The 25,965-nt window shown below is 42.5% G+C and overlaps 1 protein-coding gene across 2 annotated transcripts in view; it reads right to left on the reverse strand.

Annotated features, from left to right (window-relative positions):
* Positions 1–25,965, reverse strand: part of Pcsk2 (proprotein convertase subtilisin/kexin type 2) — a 260,763-nt gene that overhangs the window by 109,719 nt on the left and 125,079 nt on the right. The window contains exons 1-4 of one of the 2 annotated variants that reach the window (XM_036184116.1): positions 25,059–25,064; positions 23,072–23,076; positions 5,852–5,965; positions 3,177–3,285 (exon numbers count right to left, since the gene is read on the reverse strand). In XM_036184116.1, the coding sequence (XP_036040009.1) occupies positions 3,177–3,285; positions 5,852–5,959 (217 nt within the window). In that variant the 5' untranslated portion in view covers positions 5,960–5,965; positions 23,072–23,076; positions 25,059–25,064. Of the gene's footprint in view, positions 1–3,176; positions 3,286–5,851; positions 5,966–23,071; positions 23,077–25,058; positions 25,065–25,965 lie in introns of those variants that run through there. The other variant, XM_036184115.1, reaches the window with a different exon arrangement.

The following is a 25,965-nucleotide window of genomic DNA, read 5'->3' on the forward strand; positions in this document are numbered from 1 at the left end:
TATGTTTTGATTTTACAGGGGGTTTACAGTAAGAGTTTACCTTTTGGTATTAGACTAAATGTATTTTGTATTATGAGATAGTCTTGAGACTATGGGACCTAGGGGTAGGAATTTGTGGTTTGAATATAAAATTATCCCCACAGGGTCATACAAGTCATCTCTTGATACCCAGCTATTGGGGAAGGTTGTGAAACCTTTAGGGGATGGGACCTTACTGGAGAAAGTATATAACTGAAAGTGGATTTTGATGTTCATATTGTAGACCCATTTCCTATTCTCTCTTTCTGCTTCCTGTGTGGGGATGAAACGTGATCAGTCCCCTTCCTGGCTGCCCCTTCCTCTTACTGTCATGACTTCCCTCCCATGGTATACTCTCTCATCCCCTCATCCCCCGGGACTGTAAACACAGTAAACATTTTCTTCTCTGTCTTGCTTTTTGTCAGGGCCTTTGATATAATAATAGAGAAATAACTAATACAATCTATCACATCACTGGAATAATTTTAGCAGAAGAACAAAAACATCTTTAGAAATTGACCTGATATTAAGATCTGTGTTGAGATGAAATTGTATATATTTGTTGAAATAATTTAACATTGCTACACAAAAGGTTTTGTAACAAATGGTAAGCTAAACACTGCCACCCCCACCTTACTACACACAAAGAGCATGCCTTTAAAATTGGAAGTCAGTTTTAAAAACACAATTCCATGTTCTGGCAGTGGATTTGCAAGAGCAAGGAGATGATATAAGACCAGGTTTCAAGATTATATATTTATTATAATTATAATAAAGAATCTTTAAGTAGGTTAAGAGAAAGAATGATGTTAGAATGGCTGCAGACTTGGGCCAGAGAAAGAATATACTATGGATTGAATTGTGAAGGACAAAAGACATTTTTCTACCAATAAAAGAATGATTGAAGTGAAAGTAACAGCTTGGTAGATAGTACTTTAATGTTCATGTATATTTGATTATCTCTTAAAGTAGAACTTACTGAACGCATGTTCTCTGTGTGTGTACATGTGCATTTATGCATGTAGAGGCCAGAGTTAGATGTCAGATGTCTTCCTCAGTTGCTCTCCACCTTATTTTTGCAGCAGGTTCTCTCACTGAACCCCAAGCTCACTAACTCAGGTAGGCTGATACACCAGTGAGCTCCAGGGACCTTCCAGTCTCCGCTGCCTGACCTTGATCCCCAGTGATGGGGTAACAGATGTGCACAGCTTCACTTAGCTTTTACATGGGTGCAAGGGATGGCAACTCAGGCTGCCAGGCCTTACTGACTGAGCCACCTTCCCTGATGGAACACATATTCTTTTATTTCTTTAGAGACGGCAACAAAACTACTCAGCAGAGCCCATCATCTCACAGAACTATAAGGCATAGTGGCTTAAAAAATTATCTAGGTGGTTTTTGGTTTTTTTTTTTTTGTTTGTTTGTTTGTTTTTCTGTAACAGATGTGACCAAATCAATAGAGAAATCAGGAATTTTAATTGAGAGATGATGAGTTCAACTTGGGGGAATTTCAAAGACCACTAATCTACAGAACCAAGATCAAACAGGAAATCCTTCTGGGGCTTTTGAAAGGGTTTTGCCTCTAAGTCTGGGGCAGAGTGAGGCACCTTCTCCTTTTCTGACTTTGGAAGGGAAGGTTTGAGTGTCGTTCAGGGAGGCTATGGACAGGAACTGCACTGGCATCTGTTGGTGCTGTTGGAAAGTTGGTCAGGGCACTGTGTCTGCTGTCACTACTGTTGCACACTTAGGATGGCCTCTTTATTTACAGTAGAGGACACACAATGGGCTGTTAACACTGGCTCTCATAGTACATCCTAGGTGGTTTCTTCCAAATTTATATGGCTCTTTTTCTGAGTGATCTGGCCCCAGCTGCTCTGGAAAGGAGTCTAAGACAAAGTGTTCAGAAGGAAAAAAATATGTTCATAAGCTCCGACCATCTCTCCACACAGTTCCTTTCTTCTAGGGAAAGCTCTCAGCACCGGAGAAGGTTTTTACATCCACTTCAAAACATCTCACACATCAGAGGCTTACAGAGCCATTGTTTCCCATTGTTGTTTAATGAGCTCCCACAAAGACAGAACAGATTTGGAGCAGCCTGGCTCCCTTGTTTTCTCCATCAATTCTGCTTCAAAGGCTTGCTTTTAGTCAACAGTGTTCTTTGAGGAGGTTCAGAAGGGAGAGGCTCCACTGTTTCATGGCTATGTAGGCTTTGTAGGTAATTAAACTGATAATATAATGCACAGTGGGATTTTTAGTGGAAGAGCCAGTGAGCTGACCAAGGGGAAAGGGACAAGCCAGCAAAATGACTGCAGGGTAGTGGTGTTGTTGCAGGATCTCGCCAGAGGCAAGGCCATGCACAGTTAAGAAAACACGAATTCACAAAACTCTGAAATCTCTAGCCTGCATAGCAGAGTAACATATGGAGCTGTCAATGATATAACCATTATCAAAGACTGCGGGACAGGGGCTTATTTTGAAAGTAACATTAAAGCCAAATTGTCTAAACCTCAGTCTTGTCATGGACCCAAAGCCACACTGTCAGAACTCTCTGTGATGATTGAAATGGATTTTTGATTTCAGCAGTTGAAATAGCCCATGTGCTTACCTAAAACAAGGAAGCTGAGGATGTAGCTGAGTGGTAGAGCAACTGCCTAGCAAGGGTGCAAGGCCCTGGGTTTAATTCCCTATAGTGTGAAAAACAAAACGCTAAAATGTGAAATGGAGCTGTTGTGAAGAACTGAATTTTAAATTGCTGTTAGCTCCGCTTATTAGCTCTGAGTGGCCATGCATAGTCAGCAGCCACAACACCGTACAGTGTGGATCTAGAGGAAGAGAAGGCAAACATACAGAGGTGTAGAAGCCATTTTAGGTAAGCTATAAGGATTGGGTCAGTAAGAAAGCAAGTCAAGGACAGACTGGTTTCTTTAATTTCTTATTTATCACTTCAAGCAATACTATGTTGAGACCATCACCAAGTATCACAATGACTGATCTGGATGAAGGGGAGGATTTTGTCAAAGTATGCTGAAGCAAGCATTAGGTAGGTCAAGCATCAAAGTCGTTAATTGACTGATTAGCCTCAATCAAACACAGATCTTTCATGTCTGGAGGCGTGAGAGACACTCTTGCAAGTGACTGGAGGGCTGTGAGATACTCACCATCATCCATAATTCCGATGGTCACTCCTTTCCCCGTGTATCCCAGCTCCCAGGCTTCGGCCACGTTCAAGTCTAGCCCGGGAGTGCCATCAGCTTGCCCAGTGTTGAACTGATAGAGGAATTCAAAGCAGAGAATGGGATTGGTTTGGGGCTGTGACATATGCTGGTACTTGGTTGCCAGACACAGTTTGCCTGGCCAGCATAAGGCCACACCCTTCATGAAACATGCTTCGCGGTGGCCTACTTCACCCCTTAGAGGCTTCATTTTTCTGTTTGTTTCACATAAACAACTGATTTTTCTGTTTTATGTGAAGACTGAAATTGGTCTAATGCCCTTATCTCAAAACTACATTGCCATCTTTAAACTAGTTTTATAGGAATAGACATATAGCTCAGTGGTAAAGTCTTTGCCTAGCACACATAGGTTCAATTCCTGGCACCACACAAAAAATTAAAATCTTGGAGAAGTCATCACAGCAAATCCTCCAAATGGGGAATGAAACATTTACTGTCAAAGCTTGGTTTAGCTCATGCTTTGTAGCACATAATGTCTTGGGTTTTACTGAATAAAGTTCCTTCACTAAACGACAATAACCTTTCTTTTTGGAGGAAAGTTTTTACCTTGGGAATTTTAGTATCACTATACAAAATCTTGCTCTAAATTATTTGTTAAAGTAAATTCAAGATAGGTGACAATTCTTCAGTATATGTTTTAATACAGAAAAATAAATTCCTCCTCAGTTTTTGTGTGTATTCATGTGTATATTCATGTGGATGCATGCATGTGTGTGCACAGCCCAGTTGTGTGTATGTGTATGTGTGTGGAAGTTAACATCTTTGGGCATTGTCCCTTAATGATCATTTTGTTTTTTTCAGACAGTTGAGAGCTTGCCAAGTAGGCTGGGATAGCTAGTCAATGAGCTCAAAGGGTTCCTGTCTCTGACAACTCAGCTCTGGAATTCCAAGTGCATGCCACCATGTATAAGCACCATCACAAGTGTTTTTTACATGGTTTCTGGGAATTCAACTCTGATCCTCATGTTTACATGCTAAGTACTTTATGGACTGACCTATCATTCCAGCCCCTTCTTCATTTTTAAAAACAGAAAGATGAAGGAATGCCTCACATCAATACATCCACTAGCCTCTTTCTAAGCATATATGGTCTGTACTGATTTTCTCAACGATGGCTTATGAAGAAATAGTGAAGTTGGAGGTGTGCTGACAAAGGCCTACTGTGACCAGAGGCTGTTAAGGTATTACTGAGACTTTATTGGAAGGTCATTAGTGTCATTAATAAGCTTCACCAAAGTTATTGTTCTTTTCCTTCTAGGCACACATTAAAGATTACCACCCCCCCACCCTCCACCCCCCCCCCCCCCCCCCCCGCTTCTCATTTAGAATTCTCATGTAAATGGTTTTAGCCAGTTCAATGTGAGCTCATGTGCTATTTGTCACACCTAGGCAGAGATTTCAAGAGCTGTGCAGTTTGTTTCTTTTCCTTGCTGAGGTGCTGTGGAAACATTTAGGACAGAGCTCATAAAACAACAACAACAACAACAACAACAACAAAAAACCAACCAAACAAAAACAGGCGTTGGTTTTAAGAAACTACTGTGATTTGGAGGTTATTTGTTATTGCAACAAACCTACTCAATTCAGATTAACATACATAAGTTCATTCAGTTACCCAAACCTTCAGAATTCTATGTCCAAAAGCATAAGGCATAGCCAAACACTAAAGCATCAGGAGGGAAGCTGGGATGCATCCCTATGGTGTAGTAGTCTATATCATTTAATTTTTTACCTTGCTCATCATCTTTTAATCCTCCATAAAGTAAGACATCACTGACATTTATGAATAAGTCATTTATAATGTGTTCTGCCACTTAGGTTGGTTTGGAGTCATTGATCTCCTTTGAAAAAAGATTTATTTTTATTATTTTTAATTATATGTATATGTGTGGGTGTATGAAGGTGAGTGTGGGTTGCCTAAGAGGACAGTGGTGTGGGACCCACTGAAGCTAAGGTTCCAGACAGTTGTGGGCTGCTTGACTTAGGTATTGGGAACTGAACTTGAGTCATCTGGAAGAACAGAACATGCTCTTAATCACTGAGCCATCCCTCTTGCCTCTATTAATCTTTTTCTAAACACAGCTCCATCAACCCACATAGGTCCTGATGGACTATGTCTACAGAACGTACTTGCCATGAGACAGCTTAGATTTCAGAGCTGTGAATTTTGGTCCAGTGTTATTGTTTTAGGCAGTGTTACATGCCACCTTTGACAATTGCTCAGTTCTCTTACTCATGGAAATACTGGATTCTTACTCTTGGGGCTATGGCTCCAATTGTCCTTCCCACCTTCCTATGCCTGTTGACACTTCTGGATTACTTCTCTTAAATATTTGATTTGACTTTCAGATGGTTCGAAAGTCTTCACTGGCATACAGGTATATCTGTCCAGAATCCAGGACAATGTGATCATAATCAGGTCTTGGTAGAAGCATAGGGAGTAAGATGCATGGGAGGTAATAGATAGAAAATCAACCATATTAGAGGGCAGAGGCATTCATTGACTTGGGTGCCAGCTATCATTCTGCCAAATAACAAAAAAAAAAAAAAATAGTTCATCTTTCAAAGTGAGGGCCATTATAAACAGTAGAGAAACTTACCAGGTACCATTGCTTTGTAAAAAGAGGATCATTCATGTTGATGTCAATCTCATTGATGTCCCTGTACCCTCTCTTTTTACGGGCAAATCCTTCTTGTTGCAGGGCCATCTTTACCTGGAATGACAATACCAATAGATTACCCAAGTACAAACTTTAATACCCTTCTGGAATCCATTGCCCTGAACTCAGATTTTATTTGTAAACAGTGTTTGTGTTTGAGCACATGTTGTTTTTTTTTCAGCAAAAGTAAGATTATCCTATGTAGGATCTCATTGTATAAATATGTATTGTCTAAGCATGTTTACTTATGGCTGTACAGAACAACTGTGTATTTGTGATAGTATCACTGACTCCAGTCAGTTCACAGGTTGGTGAGTGCAAAGCCAAAACAGGCAGAGCCAACACATAAAGAGTAGAGATAGGGCTGGAGAGATGGCTCAGCCGTTAAAGGCTAGGCTCACAACCAAAAACGTAAGAGTGGAGATAGATTCGTTACCTGCCATAGGCAAGGAGAGCATGAGAGTTGTTTTCACTGGGGTTTTATTTAGGTGGCCTGTGTGTTTTCATACAGGGGTGGGCCCAGTTCTTGAGCACACACACAGTGAAGGAGCCATTCCTGAGCATGCTCAGTTTAAGTTCATAATTTAGGAGGGAAAGATAGTAGACACACATGCGTAGTGCACAGTCCTAAAACACATGTTTAAAAGATCAAACTCAAAGGCAGGATACCTCTGGCCATGCTCAGCTTGTCACGTAAAGGTTTTTATCTGAAAGTAAGGGAAAAGACACTTCGAAGATACATGAATACAGGCATTTGCCCCTGCAGGTGCCTGCCTCTATCAGTGGTTAACAACAGCCCAAAGCAAATTCCTTTAAAATAAGAATTGGATGGAGAAAGTATTGTTGAGGAAGATGAGGTGTCGGGGATCGTTAAGTGAAATACAAGAAGACAATAGAACATTTCTGTTAGGAAAAGGAAGCTGCTGGGGATTGAGGGACAGTCCAGGGTAAAACCTGAACAGCTCACTTTGCTGCAGGCTTTCAGCCTTTGCATTTGCTGTGAGTGCTGCATCTGTCACATTTGAGAACCAGCTAAACAGAATTCCAGAAGACACAAAGCCACCACTGTGAGGCAAGCCCCACTGTGAGCGAGGCTCTGGAAGGCAAGCGGGGGGGGGGGGGGGGGGGGGGGGGGGGGGGATGCCTAGGAAAGAGGTAGAAGGTCTGCACTGTTTTGCACTGTTTTCCTTGTTCCCATAGTTCAGTTTGGGGCAGCCAGGCAGAATCCCAAGCTCTTGGATAGAAATGAAATTTGGGAGCTGTTAGTTCACGCAGGCTCCAGGCCATGACCAGACTTCCATCTAATCAGGGAATTTCTTTTCACTTAGGCATTCTTTCCTTCATCACTCAATTGCTGTGGCCAGTCTGACATCTATAAACTCAAGGATGAGGGACCAGCACGAAAGGGTGTGTACTGGCTATTTATTATTATTTCTATGAGATTTTGTGACCCAGCACTCTATTTACTTCTTCCCAATTCTCCCTAAAACGTTCGGGGGCACTTTCTTCCTGTCCCTGGAGTCCCACGTTAGTAGTAGGAGTGAAATTCTGGTGCTTCCACTCTCGCAACAGCGAGGGAGGGCTTCCTCAGTGTCAGGATGCCTCTATTGGTGCCTTCTCTCTTAGCAGTTGATTCTTAGGAAGTTGAGGCAAAGACAGAGAATACTTGGAGCCCATTTACCTCAGAGTCCACTTACTGGACTCTCTCTAAACTTTAGAGTCTAAAGGATCCTGGCTAGAGCTTTCCCACAGGCAGGCCCTGTAGGCCATTCAAGCTCCCGTTGATGGCAAGCCCCTGGCATCTTCCTGCTAGCTCTTCTGTGGAAGTGGTCCAGAATCTACTTCTTCTATACAGTCAGAAATTCTCATGGGTGTAGATGAGAGCAGGCCAGTAGGTCCAAGTTCTGAGTGATGCTACAGGGCCAAGGGGAGAGTGGAAAGATTCCAGATTTTACTTAACCCTTCCTATTCTGTAGGGAGGCTTAGTTCTCACTTCAGCATCCTCCATGTCTACCCACGAAGACTTGCCTCATTTGACAGAAAAATTCAAACTCGACCAGGAACTCTACAGAAGTCTTTGTACAATGTTGCTCTGAGTTCTTGGATATTTTCCCAAAAAGTGACAGATGCTGTGGTATAGCTAGTAGCAAAGCACTTGGAAAAGTGGGGTTGACTGGTATTTTTGTAAATGGCAAAATTAAATTGACATTGCTCATGTCTACCAAAAAAGAAAGATAAATTACAGCTCAACTATACACACACCTATAGACATATGCATGTATATGAATATTCATGTGTGCACTCCTATATGCATACACATATCCCCTTGAAGATATAGATTCCCTAAATGGGATGAAACATGCGTAGATTTTATTGAGAGAGAAAATATAGGGAACTGTGCAGTAAGTAAAGGGCAGGCAAACAAAGTTGACCAAATGTATCCTTGACTGTTCTGTAGACTAAGGAAGCACTGGCAAGCTGTTGAGGACCCAAATCTGGTCATTGCTGGAATCCTGTGACTTTCCAGGGCAATGGGCCTGCCTTAGCACCCCCAATCCTGGCCTGGAGTAGCTGTGGAGGAAGTGTGACCTCACTGCTCTACAAGTTTGTAGCCTTCAGAATGCCATAGCTGGGGTTTTGGGCCAGTTATATTGCATAGAGTCAATGGTTCAGGACATTATGTTCTCAGATCCCCACCCCCATGAGTGTGTGTGTGTGTGTGTGTGTGTGTGTGTGTGTGTGTGTGCGCGTGTGCGTGTGCGTGTGTGTGTGTGTGTGTGTGTGTGTGTGTGTGTGTGTGTGTGTGTGTTGGAATTCATTAATACAGAAAACATTTGACGGTCCAAGCAAATGTGTGGTTCTCAGTCTGGAGGGCAGTCACTATGTGCTTTTTTTTCCAGACCTTTTACTTTGAAACAAATTTAAGCTGAGAATCCCTTCAGCTTAGGAAGGAAGAAGTCTGACCTCAGTAGCTCTTCTCCCACAATGTGGTCTCACAGGGAGGCCTTTCTCCCCAGTGCTCACCACAGGGACACCTTTATTGACTTCTGTTGAAGGATTCTTGTGTTGGACTCATTGTCATGAATAACTTCTGTGAAATAGTAACTTTTCTTCCTAGGATCATTGGGAGGCAAGTACAACTACCAGCTGCCATGGGTAAGCTCGAAGACTCTTATCTACATGGTGTGTCTAGCAGTCTAGGAACAAAAGGCCCACAGCAGACTTGAGGTTAAGAGTCTCAGTGCAGGAATGACTTCACCAGTCACTCCAAACTCAATTAGACCAGGAGCACACTAATGAAAAGACTGCTTAATCCATTTCCATGAAATTAATTTTAATTTCATAAATGAGGTTTTAATGGAAACCAGCGATGCTTTAGGGTGCCATAGTCCCTGGACATCACCCTTCTTTTGCAGCTCAGGAATCTAAAGCAGGCTTTCTACATCGATATCTTCCTATCCTCCACAAACATCACAGGTGCACTTTAGCAGAATGTCTTAGCAAATATATATTGTGCAAAACTCCAGAAGTATTTTTTTTCTCCATGCAAGTATATTGATTTTATTTTCTGGGTTCTTGTTCATTTATAATTCATAATTATACTTAATTTTACATAATTAGTAATAATATTGTAGATGAAATCATATGTTCTTTCTTTCCCGAGTGCCTTACTATAAAATTTTTAATGTGCTACTACATAGCTATGGTATTTTAATTTCTACACCTCTGTAGAGTCATGTACCAACCATTTCTCTCCTATTAGTTGTTTAGGTTGCAACTGAAAATAAACATAACAAGAGAGATGAGGTTGCAAGCCATTTTTAAAGAGCTCTGGGGAAGATTTCAGTGTTACAATTCTATGTGTGATAAATCCCTTAATGTCAGGGCAATATTTTCCTAGTGCCTAAACGATATCCCTCACAATAACTAAAAGACCACTTGACTCACTGTCCCTTCTCTCTAACCTTTGAATTTTAGCCTATTTCATGTAAAGCCCATCATCACCATTTGGATGCATTCCCAGTGACATTTGTATGACTTAATCATAACTTCCCCCTCTACTAAAATACAATGCACAATTAACTTAGATACATAGGTTTAGAATGCCTCCCCAAAGTGTGCTGTTGGCCATATGTACAAATGTCCAAGCAAAAACATGGGAAAGCAGGAGCTTGTGACTCCTTAAAAAGAAAGGGCTAGAGAGGTCCCCAGAAATCCACAAAGATACCTCCACTGTAGACTACTAGCAATGGTCGAGAGAAAGCCCGAACTGACCTATTCTGGTGATCGGATGGCCAAACACCCTAACTGTCGTGGTAGAACTGTCATCCAATGACTGATGGAAGCGGATGCAGAGATCCACAGCCAGGCCCCAAGTGGAGCTCCGGGAGTCCAATCGGCGAGAAAGAGGAGGGATTGGATGAGCGAGAATTGTTGAGACCAAGATTGGAAAAAGCACAGAGACAAATAGCCAAACTAGTGGAAACACATGAACCAATAGCTGAGGAGCCCCCAGCTGGATCAGGCCCTCTGTATAAGTGAGACAATTGAATAGCTTGAACTGTTTGGGAGGCCCCCAGGCTGTGGGACCAGGACCTGTCCTTAGTGCATGAGCTGGCTGTTTGGAACCTGGGGCATATGCAGGGACACTTTGCTCAGCATGGAAGGAGGGGACTGGACCTGCCTGGACTGAATCCACCAAGTTGAATTGAATACCCAGGGGAGTCTTGGCCCTGGAGGAGATGGGGATGGGGGGTGGGCTGGGGGGGGGGGGGACGGGAAGAGGGAGGACAGGGGAACCCATGGCTGATATGTAAAATTAAATTAAATTATAACATAAAATAAAAAAAGAAAGGGGACTGAAGGGTACCCCACAGTTCTGACTCAAGTTTTACACCTTATTTTGTCATGTGTGCACAGATGGGACACAAATAACTCCACCCACTCCCTACTTCTTCTGGTTCTCAACTGAGAATTTCTCAGTCAACAGATGTTTTTTGTGTGTGCCTACAGTGTGTCAGCAAGGACAGCCCAATGACAGAACAGAAAGTAACCCAACACATTTACTTACTATTTTATGGTTGACAAGGTATGTACCCTATCCTTCACCTTTCCAACAAAACTGGGAAGAACTGTTACAGCTGACCAAATGGAGGTTCAGAAGCCATGCCCAATGGTGTGAAAGGATGGCAGTCACTCAAGTTGACTGATTGAATCCAAATGCCCTCAACTTTCCATGAAGCCACACTGCTTTTTCCCTAAGGCATTTAGCATAGTCAGCCTTCCAGAAATCTGGGACAGCTTAAGTGGGGAAATAACTGGTTAAGGACTGGGCTATGATCGCTTCCCTGCTGGGCTGATAATTAAACAGCTGTTAATTAGCATGGAATGTTCTGGGTTGGGAGGAGCCGGGAGAAAGGGGAGTAAAAGAGACACTTGCCTCTGACAGGGTAAGAAAGGTTTTGGCTTGAAGTGAATGCAAGAAAAAAAGAAGCTAAAATGCGCTTGTCCAGGTTATTTTAGGTACTGGGGCTTGTCAATCATGCTGTGAACTTAGGACGTAAGATGGTGGCTGGCACTTTGGTTCTGAGCCACCAGAACAGGTCAGGGAAGTCACTGAAGGAGCAGATGCATATCTCAGCTCCAACCGCAGGGACCACAGTATCCTGGGCCCTCATTTATTTTTGCAGAATTTGCAGCTGAACAGCAATCACCAGCAGACATTTGGGCTCCAAATCTGACCATTTGCTTCCATCAGTCATAATGTGCACACTATTACTTGCATGCTTGTGGATTTTGCTCTTTAAAACTCTACCACTTGGTTGGAGAGATGGCTCTGTGGTTAAGAGCACTTGCTGTCCTTCCACAGGACCCAAGTTCAGTTCCTAGATTCCAAGTGAGCAGCTCCCACCCATCTGCAACTCCAGCTCCAGGGAGTCCAATACCCTCTTATGGCCTTTGTGGGTACCCACAGGTATATGGACCCACACACACACTCATGTCCCAGATTAAAAAAACAAAACTCTGAAAACAACAAATAACAAACAATAACAAAAACCTACCATTTTCTCCTTCCCTCAGAATATTACCCAGTAGACAAGGGACCTTATGTCTCCTTAAAACATCCCTGAATAAATGACTTTTGCTTTAACTTGGACTTTGATTTGTTGGTCATGACATTGACTGTGTTACACTGTCATTTTATGTACCATAAAGAATTATGTTACTTCCAATTGTTATGGGTTGAATTGTGTTCTGAAAGATATAATGAAGCCCTATCCTCCCATACCTGGAAGAACAAAAATTAAAATGACTGCACCATGGCCAAGAGCATCTTGAGATACGCAGTTATCTCCATCCTTTACCCTTCCTCATGCTTTGCCTCTCTGGCAGTGTGTCCTGAACTTTTTCAAACCATCAACAAGGTTGTTGTGTGATAAGTTTGCACAATGCCGTGCTGAATATCCTCCTACACAGAGTGTATACTTGGCATGCTCACACATGTTGGTGATGTCTTTCAACACTTGGTCAGTGAATAGGTGATTTTTAAATTTTTGTAAGGAAATTATTGCTAAATGCTGTCCAGATGTTTGTGTCAAGTGGCACTCCCAATAAGAGTGTGTAAAAGTGTGAGAACTTCAGAAATGTGTGGATCTCAGAGACCTTGTAGTCTGGAAATCACAGAGGAACGTGGGCCTTTTGTGAAATCCTGTGTCCTATGCTTCCTGTCCTGGGTGGAAACCCTCTGAGTAGCCAAGCTCCTTTGTTGCTATGACACTTGGCTTGTCTTTAGTTATGCAGCACAGGTCCCCAGCTCTGGTTGCACAGTCTTGGAATTTGGTGAGATCAAAAGGCTCAGACCAGATACCAGAGGGCTGGAGTGAGAGCAGAGGCTTACCCACTGCTGTAATTGTTTTCTGGGTGATTCATGAGGGCAGCTGGGGTTGAGGCCTGTGTCTTTCAGTCCTTGCCTGTTCTCTCTTGACCATATCTGACAAAACAAAGGCTAAGAACTGAAATCAAATCCAACCAAAGAGGATGGCTGGGAAACGAGCACCTCAGAGGACTTCCTTCAGATTGAGAGGCAGATGTACTCTATTTATCCAGATAAACAGGTATCTATGCTCACCTCCCAGATGGGGATAGAGGTAATGCAGAACTAGGGTAGGGGATGAGAACAGTGCAAGGTTCCCAAAGAACACACAAATCTTATTTGTGAAAACCCTCTTGATTTCTATGGTCTGCTTCCTAGCCTTTATTTTGGGATAGTGGCTTGTTTCTTCCTGGTATGTTAAAACCAAACTAAAAGGACAGTGCCAAGTCTCTTACCCATCCCTGTAGTGAGAAAACCTTTATGAGATGCATGATTACAGATGGAGTCAGAAGATATGCCCCATCACTGATATCCTTTTGGGGAAGAGAAAGGGTACGTCATTTCTGGAATGTTCTTACAGCAGTGGGTGGCAGAGAGACAGGGAGAAGGCCAGTGTTCCCTACTAGAAGATGGCAGAGGCATGGTGGGGGACTTTAATTTCCAGTTTTAAGCAGCTGGGGGACACTGAAGGAAGTGGAGCCAGGACCATTTATCCTGAGGCAGGATACCATAGCTTTACTTCTTTGGGATATCATATTGATATCTAACTAGCCACAGTTACCACTTGTTACAGACTGGTGTCCATCTCTAAACCCAAATGTTAAATTCATGACCAGTTCCTCAGAATGAGATTATGTCTGGGATTTTGTCCTTGAAGGAGCCCAGGTAAAATGCAGTCATTAGACTGTAGTCTAATCAGATAACACTGGTGTGTTCATTTAAGAGAAATTGGGAAAGCCCATCCAAACAGAGAGACTGTTGAGAGGTTATCTAGAGAAGGCTGACTACAAGCCAAGAAAAAAGAGCAGATCCCCCAAGCCAGCCACCTGGCTCCCCCCAACCTCCCTGCCAACACCGTGATCTTTAACTCGTTTCTATCCATTTCTGTGACTTAAACTTCCCTGGCTGTAGATTAAGAAGACTGCAGCCCACAAATGCAATACCTGGCAATGTGGTTACAGGAGTTCCAGTTTATCTGCTTGGGTGTCAAAATCCAAAGAGATTTAGAGAGTAGAGAGGGTCAGGAAGGGAAGATGTGGCTGAGAGAGGTCAGATTCAGGAGGGGAGGGAGCAGGTGGCCAAGACTGTTAATTTCTTCCTTGAGCAGGCAGGTGTGACTTTTGGAGAGCCCTATTATGTGCAAATCACATGGCTTAACTTTTGAAAGAACACGGAGTTAAGCCACAATTATGGCTGAGTGCACAATATTGGTTAGCCTCATTTGGAGAGGTCTGCCCGTCTTGCAAGAATGAAGGCAATCGATTGAGGGAATAAACTATGGCTTTGGGCCTCTGACCACAGTTCTAGCCACTGCATCTCAATGACAAGATATTAACAAACTGATATCCATCATCTGGAGCTCTGTGCACAAGGTATGCCATGACATAAATCAATGCAATTAGAGAGGAAACGAAAGGGGTTTCCAGTGGCGCAAAGTGCACAGAAAAACAATGAGAATGCCACTGAAGGATAAAACCCTAGCTCCCTTGTCTGCAGGAAATGTGGATTATGCTTAGCATGAGCGTGCACACTCTCTTGTTCCCATTACCAGGGTTGTGGGTGAATGTTAGGAGCTGGACTTATGGAAGTGAAGATATTAGGAGAGGGTAGAGTTTCTACCAAATGTTAAGCAGGAGCTGGCTAGACTGGTATATGCTGTGGGGCAGGCCATGGAAGCGAGATGCCCCTAAATGTTGTCCTTGGTCAAAATGATGTTGATCTCTCTATGGGACTCTCCCGAGAACTGAGTGTAGAAAAGAGGCTAAAAAAGTCAAGCCACTATAACATATTAAGTTTTGATCACACACACAATGGATCACTCCAAAGAGCCTGCCTGAGCTACACAGACCACTGTTTTCCATTGTGGTGGGCAGAAGGACTTTAGTGCAATAGGAGAAGAATCTGGGGAAAATAATTGTGAGGGAAGTCTGAGGATAAGGATGGGAAAAATAGGATGTAGGGAAAGGTTCTGTCACCCTTTACCCTAGCTGTGACCAGCTAGTATCATCACATCTGGCGGTCTGCCGAGGGCGCCTCTTCCTCAGGGATATACCAGTGTTAGGGAGAGGGAAAGATGAAGCTAGGCCAGCAGGGCCCTTGAGAAGGTGCTCAGAGCAGTCCATGGAGGATGCATGGTTCTAGCATGACACAGGAGTACAGCATTACACAGCCCCATAATATTATATCTTCCAGCCTTGTTGGTGAACTAGGAGATGGAAGATGCTAGGTGGGATGTGTCTGGGTTGTCAAACCCCTATTTGTGACAGAAGAGAAGGATGCCATTCTAGGTCTAGGTGATGTCATAGCTGCAGTGATAAGGCATGGCTAGGTGAAGATGGTGGTCTTTTTGTACAAAGTCATGATTCTCCAGAGTGCTAAAGACTGTGTTATAGGCACAGTGATTGATCACTAGATAGGGAATCAGAAAAACCTGGGCTCAGGCCCTGGGGTAGTAGCTCCATATTTGTACATATTGTCAGGTAAGTTCCTCAAATTCTTTGAGTCATGTTTCCATCTAGAGCAGAGATTTGAACTTACTTCTGTAAATAGAGTTTGTTGGAAGCCAGCCAGTCCTCTTTATTTATATGTCTTCTCTGGCTGCTTCCATACTTCATAACACAGTTGGGTGTGTTTGAAGGAGACCATATAGCCTTAGAGCCTTGCTCTTGGGCCCTTCATGGAAATCTGTTGAGATGATGTGATTCCTGACCTCCTGAGCTTATTGGTAAGGATCAGGTGGAAGAAACACTCTTGCTGAGAACTGGGAAATAGTCTATAAATGTTCCTGAGATAATTATGCTGAACAATATATCCACAAAATTTATATCATCAAGAAGGAATGAGGAGCCAGGTGTGGGGGCACATGCCTTTAATCACAGAACTTTGAAGACAGAGGCAGGCAGATCTCTATGAGTTCAAAACTAGCCTGATCTACAGAGTGAGTTCTAGCACAGCCAGCGCTGTGACACAGAGAGACCCTATCTCAAAAAACAAACAGAAGGAATGAGGGACAGAGATTAGGCTAATGGAGCCTATGGTATGACCTGATGTGTATGAAGGCAGCCTTCTGTGACCTGAATCACCTGCCTCAGGCACCTGCACCTGGATTAAATTCAGCCAGGAAGGGTTAAGCCTTAATTTGAAACATTCATTATCCAGATTGATTGCAACTCTATTTAAATGATTTGGAAAACAAGTCCTCTGGGAAGGAGGCTACATCCAGGTGTTCTCACTTACTCACGCTTGTGCAGAACTTATTAATTAGACAGCTTTCTCAAAGGCTATGTTAGAGATTGGCACAAGCAGGGGATGGGGATTTGTGGAAAAGATGATTTCAAGAGCCTTGGGCAGTTTCTGTGAGCTAGGGAGCAGTGGTGCTGACATCAGCAACAGGGGATCAGGCTTGGACTGGGCACCTCACAGGGGGAAGAACTAAGGATGGGAGGAAGCATTCTTTGAGTTTTTGGTTTCTCTAGACAGTCTTTCTGTGTGGGATGTGTTTACTGTGAGAAAGACCCACCATTCACATGTTCTTACAGAGGTTGTGGTTTTGTTTCATCCTAACAATGAACAAAAACCACTGACCACTATAGAAAGAAAATGAATTATGGAAAATTTAGCTTCCATTTCCTTCCTTCCTTCTTTTTCTTCCTTCCTTCCTTCCTTCCTTCCTTCCTTCCTTCCTTCCTTCCTCTCTCTCTCTTTCTTTCTTTCTTTTTTAGCAGGGCTTTTTTTCTTTTTTTAATTAATTTTTTTCATTTATTTTATATACCAACCACAGTTTTCCTTCCCTCCTCTTTTCCCAGCCCCTCCCCCCATCTACTCCTCTTCCATTCAGAAAGGGTAAGTCATGGGAGTCAACAAAACATGGCATATCACTTTGAAGCAGGACCAAGTTTTTCCCCCTGCATCAAGGCTGGGCGAGGCATCCCTGCATGGGGAATAAGTTCCAAAAAAGCCAGCTCATATGCCAGGGACAGGTCCTGATCCCACTGCTAGGGGTCCCACAGACAGACCAAGCTATACAATTGTCACCCCAATGCAGAGGGCCTACGTTGGTCCCATGCAGACCCTCCCAGCTGTTAGTCTAGAGTCTGTGAACTCCCATTAGCTCAGGTCAGCTGTCTCTGTGGGTTTCTCCGTCATGATCTTGATGACCCTCCCTCCCATACATTCCCTCCTCCCTCTTGTCAATTGGACTACTGGAGCTTGGCCCAGTGCTTGGCTGTGGATTTCTGCATCTGCTTCCATCAGTTACTAGATGAAGGCTCTCTGTTGACAGTTAGGCAGTCATGAATCTGATTACAAGAGTAGACTAGGAAAGGCACCCTCTCTGCTATTGCTAGGAGTCTTAGCTGGGGTCATCCTTGTGGATTCCTGGGAGTTTCTCTGGCACTAAGTTTCTCCCTAACCCTGAAATGTAGCCTTATTTCTTAAATAAGGCACCAAACATCAGTTTTTCCTACTAACAGATGGACTGAAGACTTCAAGAGAAGGGTAGGGGCCCTTCCTCTGCTTTTTCTTCCACAAGGGCATGGGCTGGTAGTCTCCCTCAAAGGCTAGCATTTATTCAGCAGCAAAGTTTTGTCAGTTCTTTCCTTCTATTGTTATTTTATTAGTTGCCAATGGCACAGAAATGTGGGTTGAAGCTGCCATCAGCACGTGTCTGAGGATGTGGGTCGCGGATGGTAGTGCATAGCTAACAGTAGTATAAGGAATAATTCACCTCAAGCTGAGCAGCCCAAGATGATAGAACATCAACAAGGAATAAAGGTCAGAGCTATTGATTCTTAACACACTCCTTCCTGCATAGACTGGGAGTGCTCTGTGGTGGGAGCATTAATGAGCATGCACATGGCAGTGCAGAGCAAGTGAAGAGTATAACGGATTGGCTTTGCCATGGTGCTCATGCAAGGACTGGAACCATCCATTTGCTTAGGTCTGTTCTTTAAGGAAGACCAGAGAAAACAGATTTCATTCTGTGGTGTCTTAGCTGTCTATGGCTGCAGTAACAAACTGCCACAAATTTTGTGGCTTAAAACACTAATTTATGCCCTTGGAGTTCTGGAGATTGGAGGTCTAATACTGAAGTATTTTTCTGAGGCTGTGTTCTTTCTGGGGCCTCCAAGGGTAGGTCTTTTTTGTTTTTTCCTTTTATTCCTCCACTCCTGCATTCCTAGGCTCATGGTCTCCTTTTTCTCCATTTTTAAGGGCCTACAATCCAAGCTGTTTGGGAGGGCCAGACAAGAAGACTGAAAGTTCAGGAGTTGCTTGGGCTATGGAGAGAATTCTAGGTTATGCTGGGCAACTTACATACTGTCTCAAAAAAAAAAAAAAAAAAAGTAAATAAAAGGCCGGGATTATAGCTCAGTGGTATGACAGAACACTGGCCGAGAACATGCAAGGAACTAGATTCAACCCCCGGAACTGAAGAAAGGGAGAAAGAAAACAAAACTAAAGTCGGTGATTTTTTTTCAACTTTCATTCTTGTCTACCTCTTCTAAAATCTCAATGTTAAATCTGGTCTTCTTATGTAATTAAATACTTTTCCTTATACACATTGTAAAAAGATGACTTCTATTGATCTGGCTTTTTTGCTGGATGGGGAGAAGTCACCTCACAGCTTTGTCAGGGAAACCCTGGGTCCCCGTTGCAACAAATGACTTGGTTTTGGAATAGTACTAAGAGCAATCTCGTGTTCTGAGCATAAGAAGCTCCCTCCCCCACACTCAGGGAGTGACCCATTTTTCTGGGGTGGACACATTCATGGGTTTCTGAAAATTGAGCCTGTGTGAGGGATGCTCTTCTGCCTTCTGCAGAAGGTGGGGCTGGTCAGATGCTTGAGAGACTGTGGTGTTGATTTCAAGGACATGCAAATTGGGGTCAGAGATGAACTGCTTCTAATTCTAGACTATATTTTGATGTGGGAAGACAAGGCGATCCATAAAACATGGCAGTAATTTGATAGCTGGTGGCTGAAGAGAGATTTTTGTGAGGCGAATACATAAATCTAATGTGACTTTTATTAAACTATTTGGCATGATATAAACTAATTCCTTCCTTCCATAAAGTGCGTTTTAACAAACCCATGTCACTCAAAACTTTATTGTGTAGATTTGCATTTTAAGAGATGGTAACGAAAATCCTGTTTCATGGCTAGCAGGAGGTGAAAGTGAAGTCTCTTGGGGGGACAGCTGTGGGTTACATTATTGTCTTATGTGAGTAAAAGCTGCTAAAATTGCTGTATCCCATTTGGTTCCACAAAGAGCATCCAGCAGCCTCTTGAGTACCAGATACCCTCGTGGCCACTGGAAATTCATAAATAAATAGATCTGCCTCCTGACTGTAAGATGTGAGCTGTGCTAACCAATTTTCAGGGAATATTAGCAATATCAGTCATTTTTTCAATGTGTGTGAAGAACTTTTAAATAATATTAACTTTGCATATGTGCATATGTATGTATATACTTGTGTGTATGCATGTGTGTGCATATGTGTGTAAGTGTGCATGCAGTTTGCTGGTGTTGGGTGTGTAGACAGTCACACTTTAATACTCAAGACATCTGTTGTAGTAGTACACAGACCACTGTTGTAGGTTTTTTTTTTTTTACTCTCCACTCTCTTTTTTCTTCCTGTAAGATAGAACTAGATGGTGCTTTCTATAAATTTATCAGACAAAAATAAAGTGTTCTTACAGCTTGGATTAATCTTGGACTCATGGGCACACACTTGACCCCCCACTGAACAGTAGCTAAAGGGGGATGATGAGGAATACAAAGATATCAACACATATTTTGCACTTGCTGGTGTTGAGAGGTTACAAAGGGTCATTTGCATGGGAGACCAGGAGAAACAAGACACAGACAAATTTCTCAGTAAGTACACCCTATCTTTTGAGGGCCATTTGTGATCCTGAGTATGGTTAGTGGCCCCTGGCCTAGTACCCTTGAGTTTCTTACAGAAATACTCAAGGCATGTTCAGACAAGCTGAAAGCTCCTGGAGAGGTTGAACTATGGTACATCCAGAACCAGGATTCGAAGGCACTGCTGCCTAGTGCTAGGTCAGTGCCACTAAACAAAGGCATTTGATGATGTCATGTCCTGGACAGAAGAGGACTTTTTTTTTAAAGATTTATTTTATTTATTATGTATACAGTGTTCTGTCTGCACATATCCCTGCAGGCCAGAAGAGGGCACCAGATATTATTACAGATGGTTGGGAGCCACCATATGGTTGCTGGGAATTGAACTCAGCACCTTTGGAAGAGCAAGCAGTACCCTTAACCTCTGAGCCATCTCTCCAGGCCCAGAAGAGGACTTTTTAGCAAAAATTCTCTCTCCAGCTGGTGTGCTAGCATAGCCCTTTAATCCCAGCACCAGGGAGGCAGTGGTAGGCTGTGGTCTATGAGTTGCATGATGCTTGAGTGACTCTGTTTGCAAACAGAGTGTGTGTTCACTTCAGGAGTTCCTTATCTCCTTACTGAAAATGACACTGGGTAAGCAGGGAGCTATATATGAGTGACTGAGGATGCTGCAGTTGTATCTTGGTAGCTATGTCTCCTGGTGGTCAGGGTGCCCTTTGTGACCAAGCACCCCTGAAGCCACAGTTCAGTGGTTCCTGCTATATCAGAAATTAAGCCCTTAGGGCAGTGGTTCTCAACCTGTGGGACACAAACCACTCTTTCACAGGGATTGCATATCAGATATCCAGCATATCAGATATTTACATTACAATTCATAACAGTGGCAAAGTTACAGTTATGAAGTAGCAATGAAATAATTTTATGGTTGGAGGTCACCATGACATGAGTGTGGTAAGCCACAAGAATATATTATAGAGATTCAGCTGTATATTAAAGCTATACTTTGATGGCCAAGGGTCTGTCAAAATGCAAGCCATTTATTATGAATATTTGGCGCTATTCAGCTATTAGTATCTCAGCTGTCTTCTACTATGAAATTCTTGCATGCCCAAATATTTCCAGACTTGCTGAACTTCTAGGTAACTAACTCCCCCTAAGCCTAGGAGACAAGTTGGCTGGAGACCATAGCTTTGCTTCTTGTGCAAATGAAGCTCAGACCATCCCCCTGCCTCTGGGCCTAGCAGCTCTCCAGAGCAATTGACTGAGTACAAAAGATGTTTTTACATATCAAAGTGGAAGGTAGAACAACATTCCTGAGGAGACAGAGAACTGTGTGGCCAGGGATAGAAAGGGCAGACATTTTCTGTAGAGCAAACAGAATGGCTTGGCCAGAAAGAAGAGAGGAAGGCAGAGGCTTTGTATGCAGTAATGCAGAACTCTTGTAGAGTCCATTAGTGCCAGGAGTAGAGAGTAGTAGAGATGGAGAATGAGGATACAGAGGACAAAGATGAGGCTAGAAGCCTAAGAGCTTAGTCATTAGCAGGACTATGAGAGGAAACCAGATGGAACTGAAGCTATGTAGACAGGAGACAGGATTTCAGACCAGAGAAATAAAGTAGATGGATAAAAAGTTGGTATGTCTAGAATTACTCCTGCTCTGAATGCCTGATGGAGCTAGAGCTGAATTGATAGAATTTTTGTCTTAGAGGAATAAAATTAACAGACATAAAAGCATATCAATAGTGTACCTAGATTTTTTCCCCTCAGATATCCCATGCTGGATGTAGCAAAATCCCTGGAATCCCTGGGTATTCCATACATGAGGAACTGTATTAAAGGATTGCAGCATTAGGAAAGTTGAGAACCACTGCTCTAGGGCATTCCATGACATATATGCACTAATGAAGGGGCTGCATGCTCTAAAGAACTCATAGCACTTTAATTACCTGTGGTTTTGATGCCCCCTCTTTGGTGGGGATCATTGGGAAGAAATACCCCAAAAGAGAGATCTAGTCCACCATGATTGGGAGGGAAACAAGGTCATCTATCTCATAAATATTCATTAGAGACTTTATAGTTCACGACACAGAACCTACTGGGTTGTTTCTGTTTTAGGGCAGTCCACTCCATTTCTCTCCTGGGCTGTTTGCTTTGCTTAGCTTTGCTAAATAAAATTTCACTCAAACTTCTCTTTTCTGACTAAACAGGAACTGAAGAATGCTTCCATGACAAAAAGCCTTAGGAGGGGGATCTGGGAGAGGTGTGGGAGGCCAGGTGGGAGACTGGTTCCCACATTTACTCCAGGGTACTCTTGAGGAGTGAAGCATAAGAGATATAGATAGAAGGATAGAGGGGTGAGAAACAGAAACAAAGGACAGCCCCAGAAGGCCTGGATCTTTATCCATTGGCCTGTCCTGTCTCTTCTAAAGGGCTATTTATAGGAATGCCAAGGGGTGAGGCAAAAGACTTCCTCCTAGCTCAACCAACTGTAGACCCTTCCAATCATCTAGAAACCATGCACATGGTCAAGCAATCCTCTAATGCAGCTCTGCTGGGTAAAGCAAGCTCAGATCTCACTAGGAAACCTTTATGGGCCTCCACAATTCCCCCTTCTTGATGTAAAAAAGGGAACCTCCCCCCAGGCTCCTCAGATAGACTGTGCCTGTATTAGGTCATCCTTCTTGATTAATTTTACATACATACATTCAGGAAGTTATGAAGAAAGTTGCTTGTCTTTGGCCACTAGCCTCTGGCAAGAGGGGGTACAGAGCTTAACTCAGCTTTAACCCAGGTCCCTACTAAGCACTTGCAAACATCCACAATGATCTCTATAGCTGTCACACTTCCCAGTAAAGGAGTAGAGGATAATAAAGATGGAATGGGTCTAAGGTGATTGCAGCAGTCTTAGCTGCACAAAGCCCTTTTTCTGGATTAAAATTCTCTCCTAACAGATGTTCAGTAAAATTTTCAAAAGACTATTTTGATTCCCCAGAGAAAACAGTCATTTCAAATAATTTCAAAGTATCCACTCAAGTAAAGAAAAACCTGTGCTAATTATAAAAACACTTTTAAGCTGGGCGGTGGTGGCACACGCCTTTAATCCCAGCACTTGGAAGGCAGAGCCAGGTGGATCTCTGTGAGTTCGAGGCCAGCCTGGACTACCAAGTGAGTTCCAGGAAAAGGTGCAAAGCTACACAGAGAAACCCTGTCTCGAAAAACAAAAACAAACAAACAAAAAAAACAACAAAAAAACAACAAAAAATTAAAATAAATAAATAAATAAATAAACAAAACAAAACAAAACAAACTAACTCAATTGTCAGAGGTCTTCCTCTTTGTGGGAGGCCTATCCCTTTCTAAGCAGAAACAGAAGAGTGGAAACTTTTAAAAAGAAGGCAGAAAAGCTCCCCTAATTATGACACCTTCACTTAAGTGTTCCAGGGGCTACTGAGATCATAAAATTATATTTTAAACTATCATAAAAATATTCAAATATATATGAAAGTAAAAGAACAATAAAAACTTCAAGATGCTTCTAATGTGATTGATTTGTTTATCCTTTAAAAATTAATGTTATCTAATTTGTCTGGACTAGACAGATATTGATGGAGTAATAAAAACAATTCTAGTATAAACTTACATTTAAAATTTACACTTTTTACAAACTTACATCCAACATTTAAACTTACATTCAACATTTACACTTTTTACAAACATATTCAAAAGGACACTCTATAGGACTATTTTACAAACTTTAGCACATATCTAGATGAGATTTCTTAGAAGAACTATTTACCAAACTTATATTCAAGAAGAAACTTTATGAGCAAACATCCAGAAAGAATCTTTTAGAAGAACTAATTTTCTTTCAACAAGACAGAGAGTTACCACAGTAAAAACTATATGTGAACTCAACACTGCTTTATTTCTGAAAGTTCAGAGTTAGTGGTCAGCTTTAATATCATTCTGAAAGTTACTCCAGTTCTTCTGGAGCTGACATTTCTCTGTTCTACACACTGTACCAAACTCAGGCAGCCAGCAAGCTTCTGCAGGTACAGTTTCCCCCTTCCTAATTTTTAAAAGCTGTTTCTTATGATTGCCATTGTCCCTGAGGATTGTAAGGAATGCCTGTTTTATGTTCAACTCACCATCTTGCTTTTCCATAGCAAATACTTCTCACCTGACAGGCAAGCTGTTTACCTGTTTCTCATTCCCTGGAGGCAAGCTAACAAAGCTTGTGAAAAAAAATAGCATCTTGAGCTGAAAAAACAGAGTATTTGGGCAGTGCAGAACTGGTATCTCTTTCATAGACTACATTTCCCAAACTGCCTTTCTCTATAGTATCATGCTATTATGAACAAACTACATTTCCCATGCTGCCTTTCTGGGTCTAGGAGAAAAACTGAATTCACACTGTCTGTATTCAAGCATTTGTTTTTACCAGAGGAGGTTTTTGAATCAAGATTTTGCTCTTTTAACACAGGAAATTTTTGTTCTCCCCATGCTGCCATTGATAGGTTTATTTCCTTCACCTGACACTTTTCCCAGAGTGGGCCATGTCTATCTGCCCACACACATTTGGACAGGTGCTTTGGTGCCAGAAGCAAAAACTCCTAGGGGCTTGTTCCCCCAACTTTCTGGGTCAGTGAAAGAAAATGAAAGTACTTGAAATAAAGCTTTTTCAGTAAGATTTTTTTATAGGATAGATCCTCTGCTTGCCCCCACTTGTCCCCTCCCCTGATGCCTTAGCTGAGGCTCAGTTTCTCTGCTAACTTCTTCCACACCAGCAGCTCCTCCCTGGGTCCTGCACTGCCTTTGCTGTGGCTTCACCTTGGGGGATGCTGCCCCTGCTTAGCTTTCTGCCTGCACTTTCTTGGGTGTAGGCTCTGGCTGCAGGAGATTCTGGCTGCTATTTTTACTGGCTTGAAGGAGAGACAGGACTGTAGTTAGAGTTTTCCTGCTTGGCCCCGTCAGGACAAATCTCTCTTACCCGCCAGTCCCACAGTCACTCAGACCCAACCAAGAAAGCACACAGAGACTTATATTGCTTACAAACTGTATGGCTGTGGCAGGCTTCTTGTTATCTACTTTTTCTATCTTAAATTAACCCATTTCTGCTTATCTATACTTTGCCACATGGCTTGTGGCTTACCAGTGTCTTTACATGTTGCTTCTCATGGCGGCGGCTGACGGTCTCTCTCCCAGCCTTCTACTTCCCAGAATTCTCTTCTCTCTTGTCCCGCCTATACTTCCTGCCTGGCCACTGGCCAACCAGAATTTTATTTACACAGAGCGATATCCACAGCACTTTCCCTTTTCTTTTTTTTTTAAGGGAGGTTTTAACTTTTACATAGTAAAATTACATATAACAAAACAATTATCAAGCAAGAATTACAGTTACAATATGAAAGAAGATATCCTATCTATCTTATATTTGTGAGTCCAAGGTTTTATATCTAACTTATCTTTTATCATAACTGAGAAAATTATAACTATCTAGTCTTCAACCACATCAAAGACCTCAGAAGGATATAATATAACCTGAGAACCGGGAGAAGGATGCAAGCAACTTTCGGGAGTCTTGCAGGGTAGACAGAGACAGCTGGCAGCCTGGACAGTCACCTAATGTTCCTTGTAAAGTTGGGGCATTTGTCTTCAGCCCACAGGGCTAGAGTCTCTTGGTCACTTCTCTCAATGTCCTGTAGAATGTCTGGCAGTTTCCTCTGTGAAGCAGGGACCTGAAGGACCATTTTGTCAAGCAAAGTTTAGTGGTCACCTTTCTATGGGTCCTGCATGTCCAGTCGATCAAGCAGTCCAGGCAAGAACAGTTTCTTGCCCAAATGGCTATTTTTGCTAAGGTGAAGATAACATATGAAGTGTCTTCAATGCCCATCCTCCTCTCTGAAGTAAATTGGTGCTGCCAGGAGCAGACATGTCTCACTGTCCAGAAAGTCTAAATTTTAAAAATATTTTAAATGCCATATTCTGAAGGTCTTTGAAGTATTTGAAGATTACCTATCTATCTGAAATATCTCTGTGTATACCTAGAAGACTTAACTAACATGGCTACAAGTATAATTATCCTAGATGATTAATTA

This window comes from Onychomys torridus, chromosome 4 (genome assembly GCF_903995425.1).
Source record: "Onychomys torridus chromosome 4, mOncTor1.1, whole genome shotgun sequence".
Taxonomy (NCBI): Eukaryota; Metazoa; Chordata; class Mammalia; order Rodentia; family Cricetidae; genus Onychomys; species Onychomys torridus.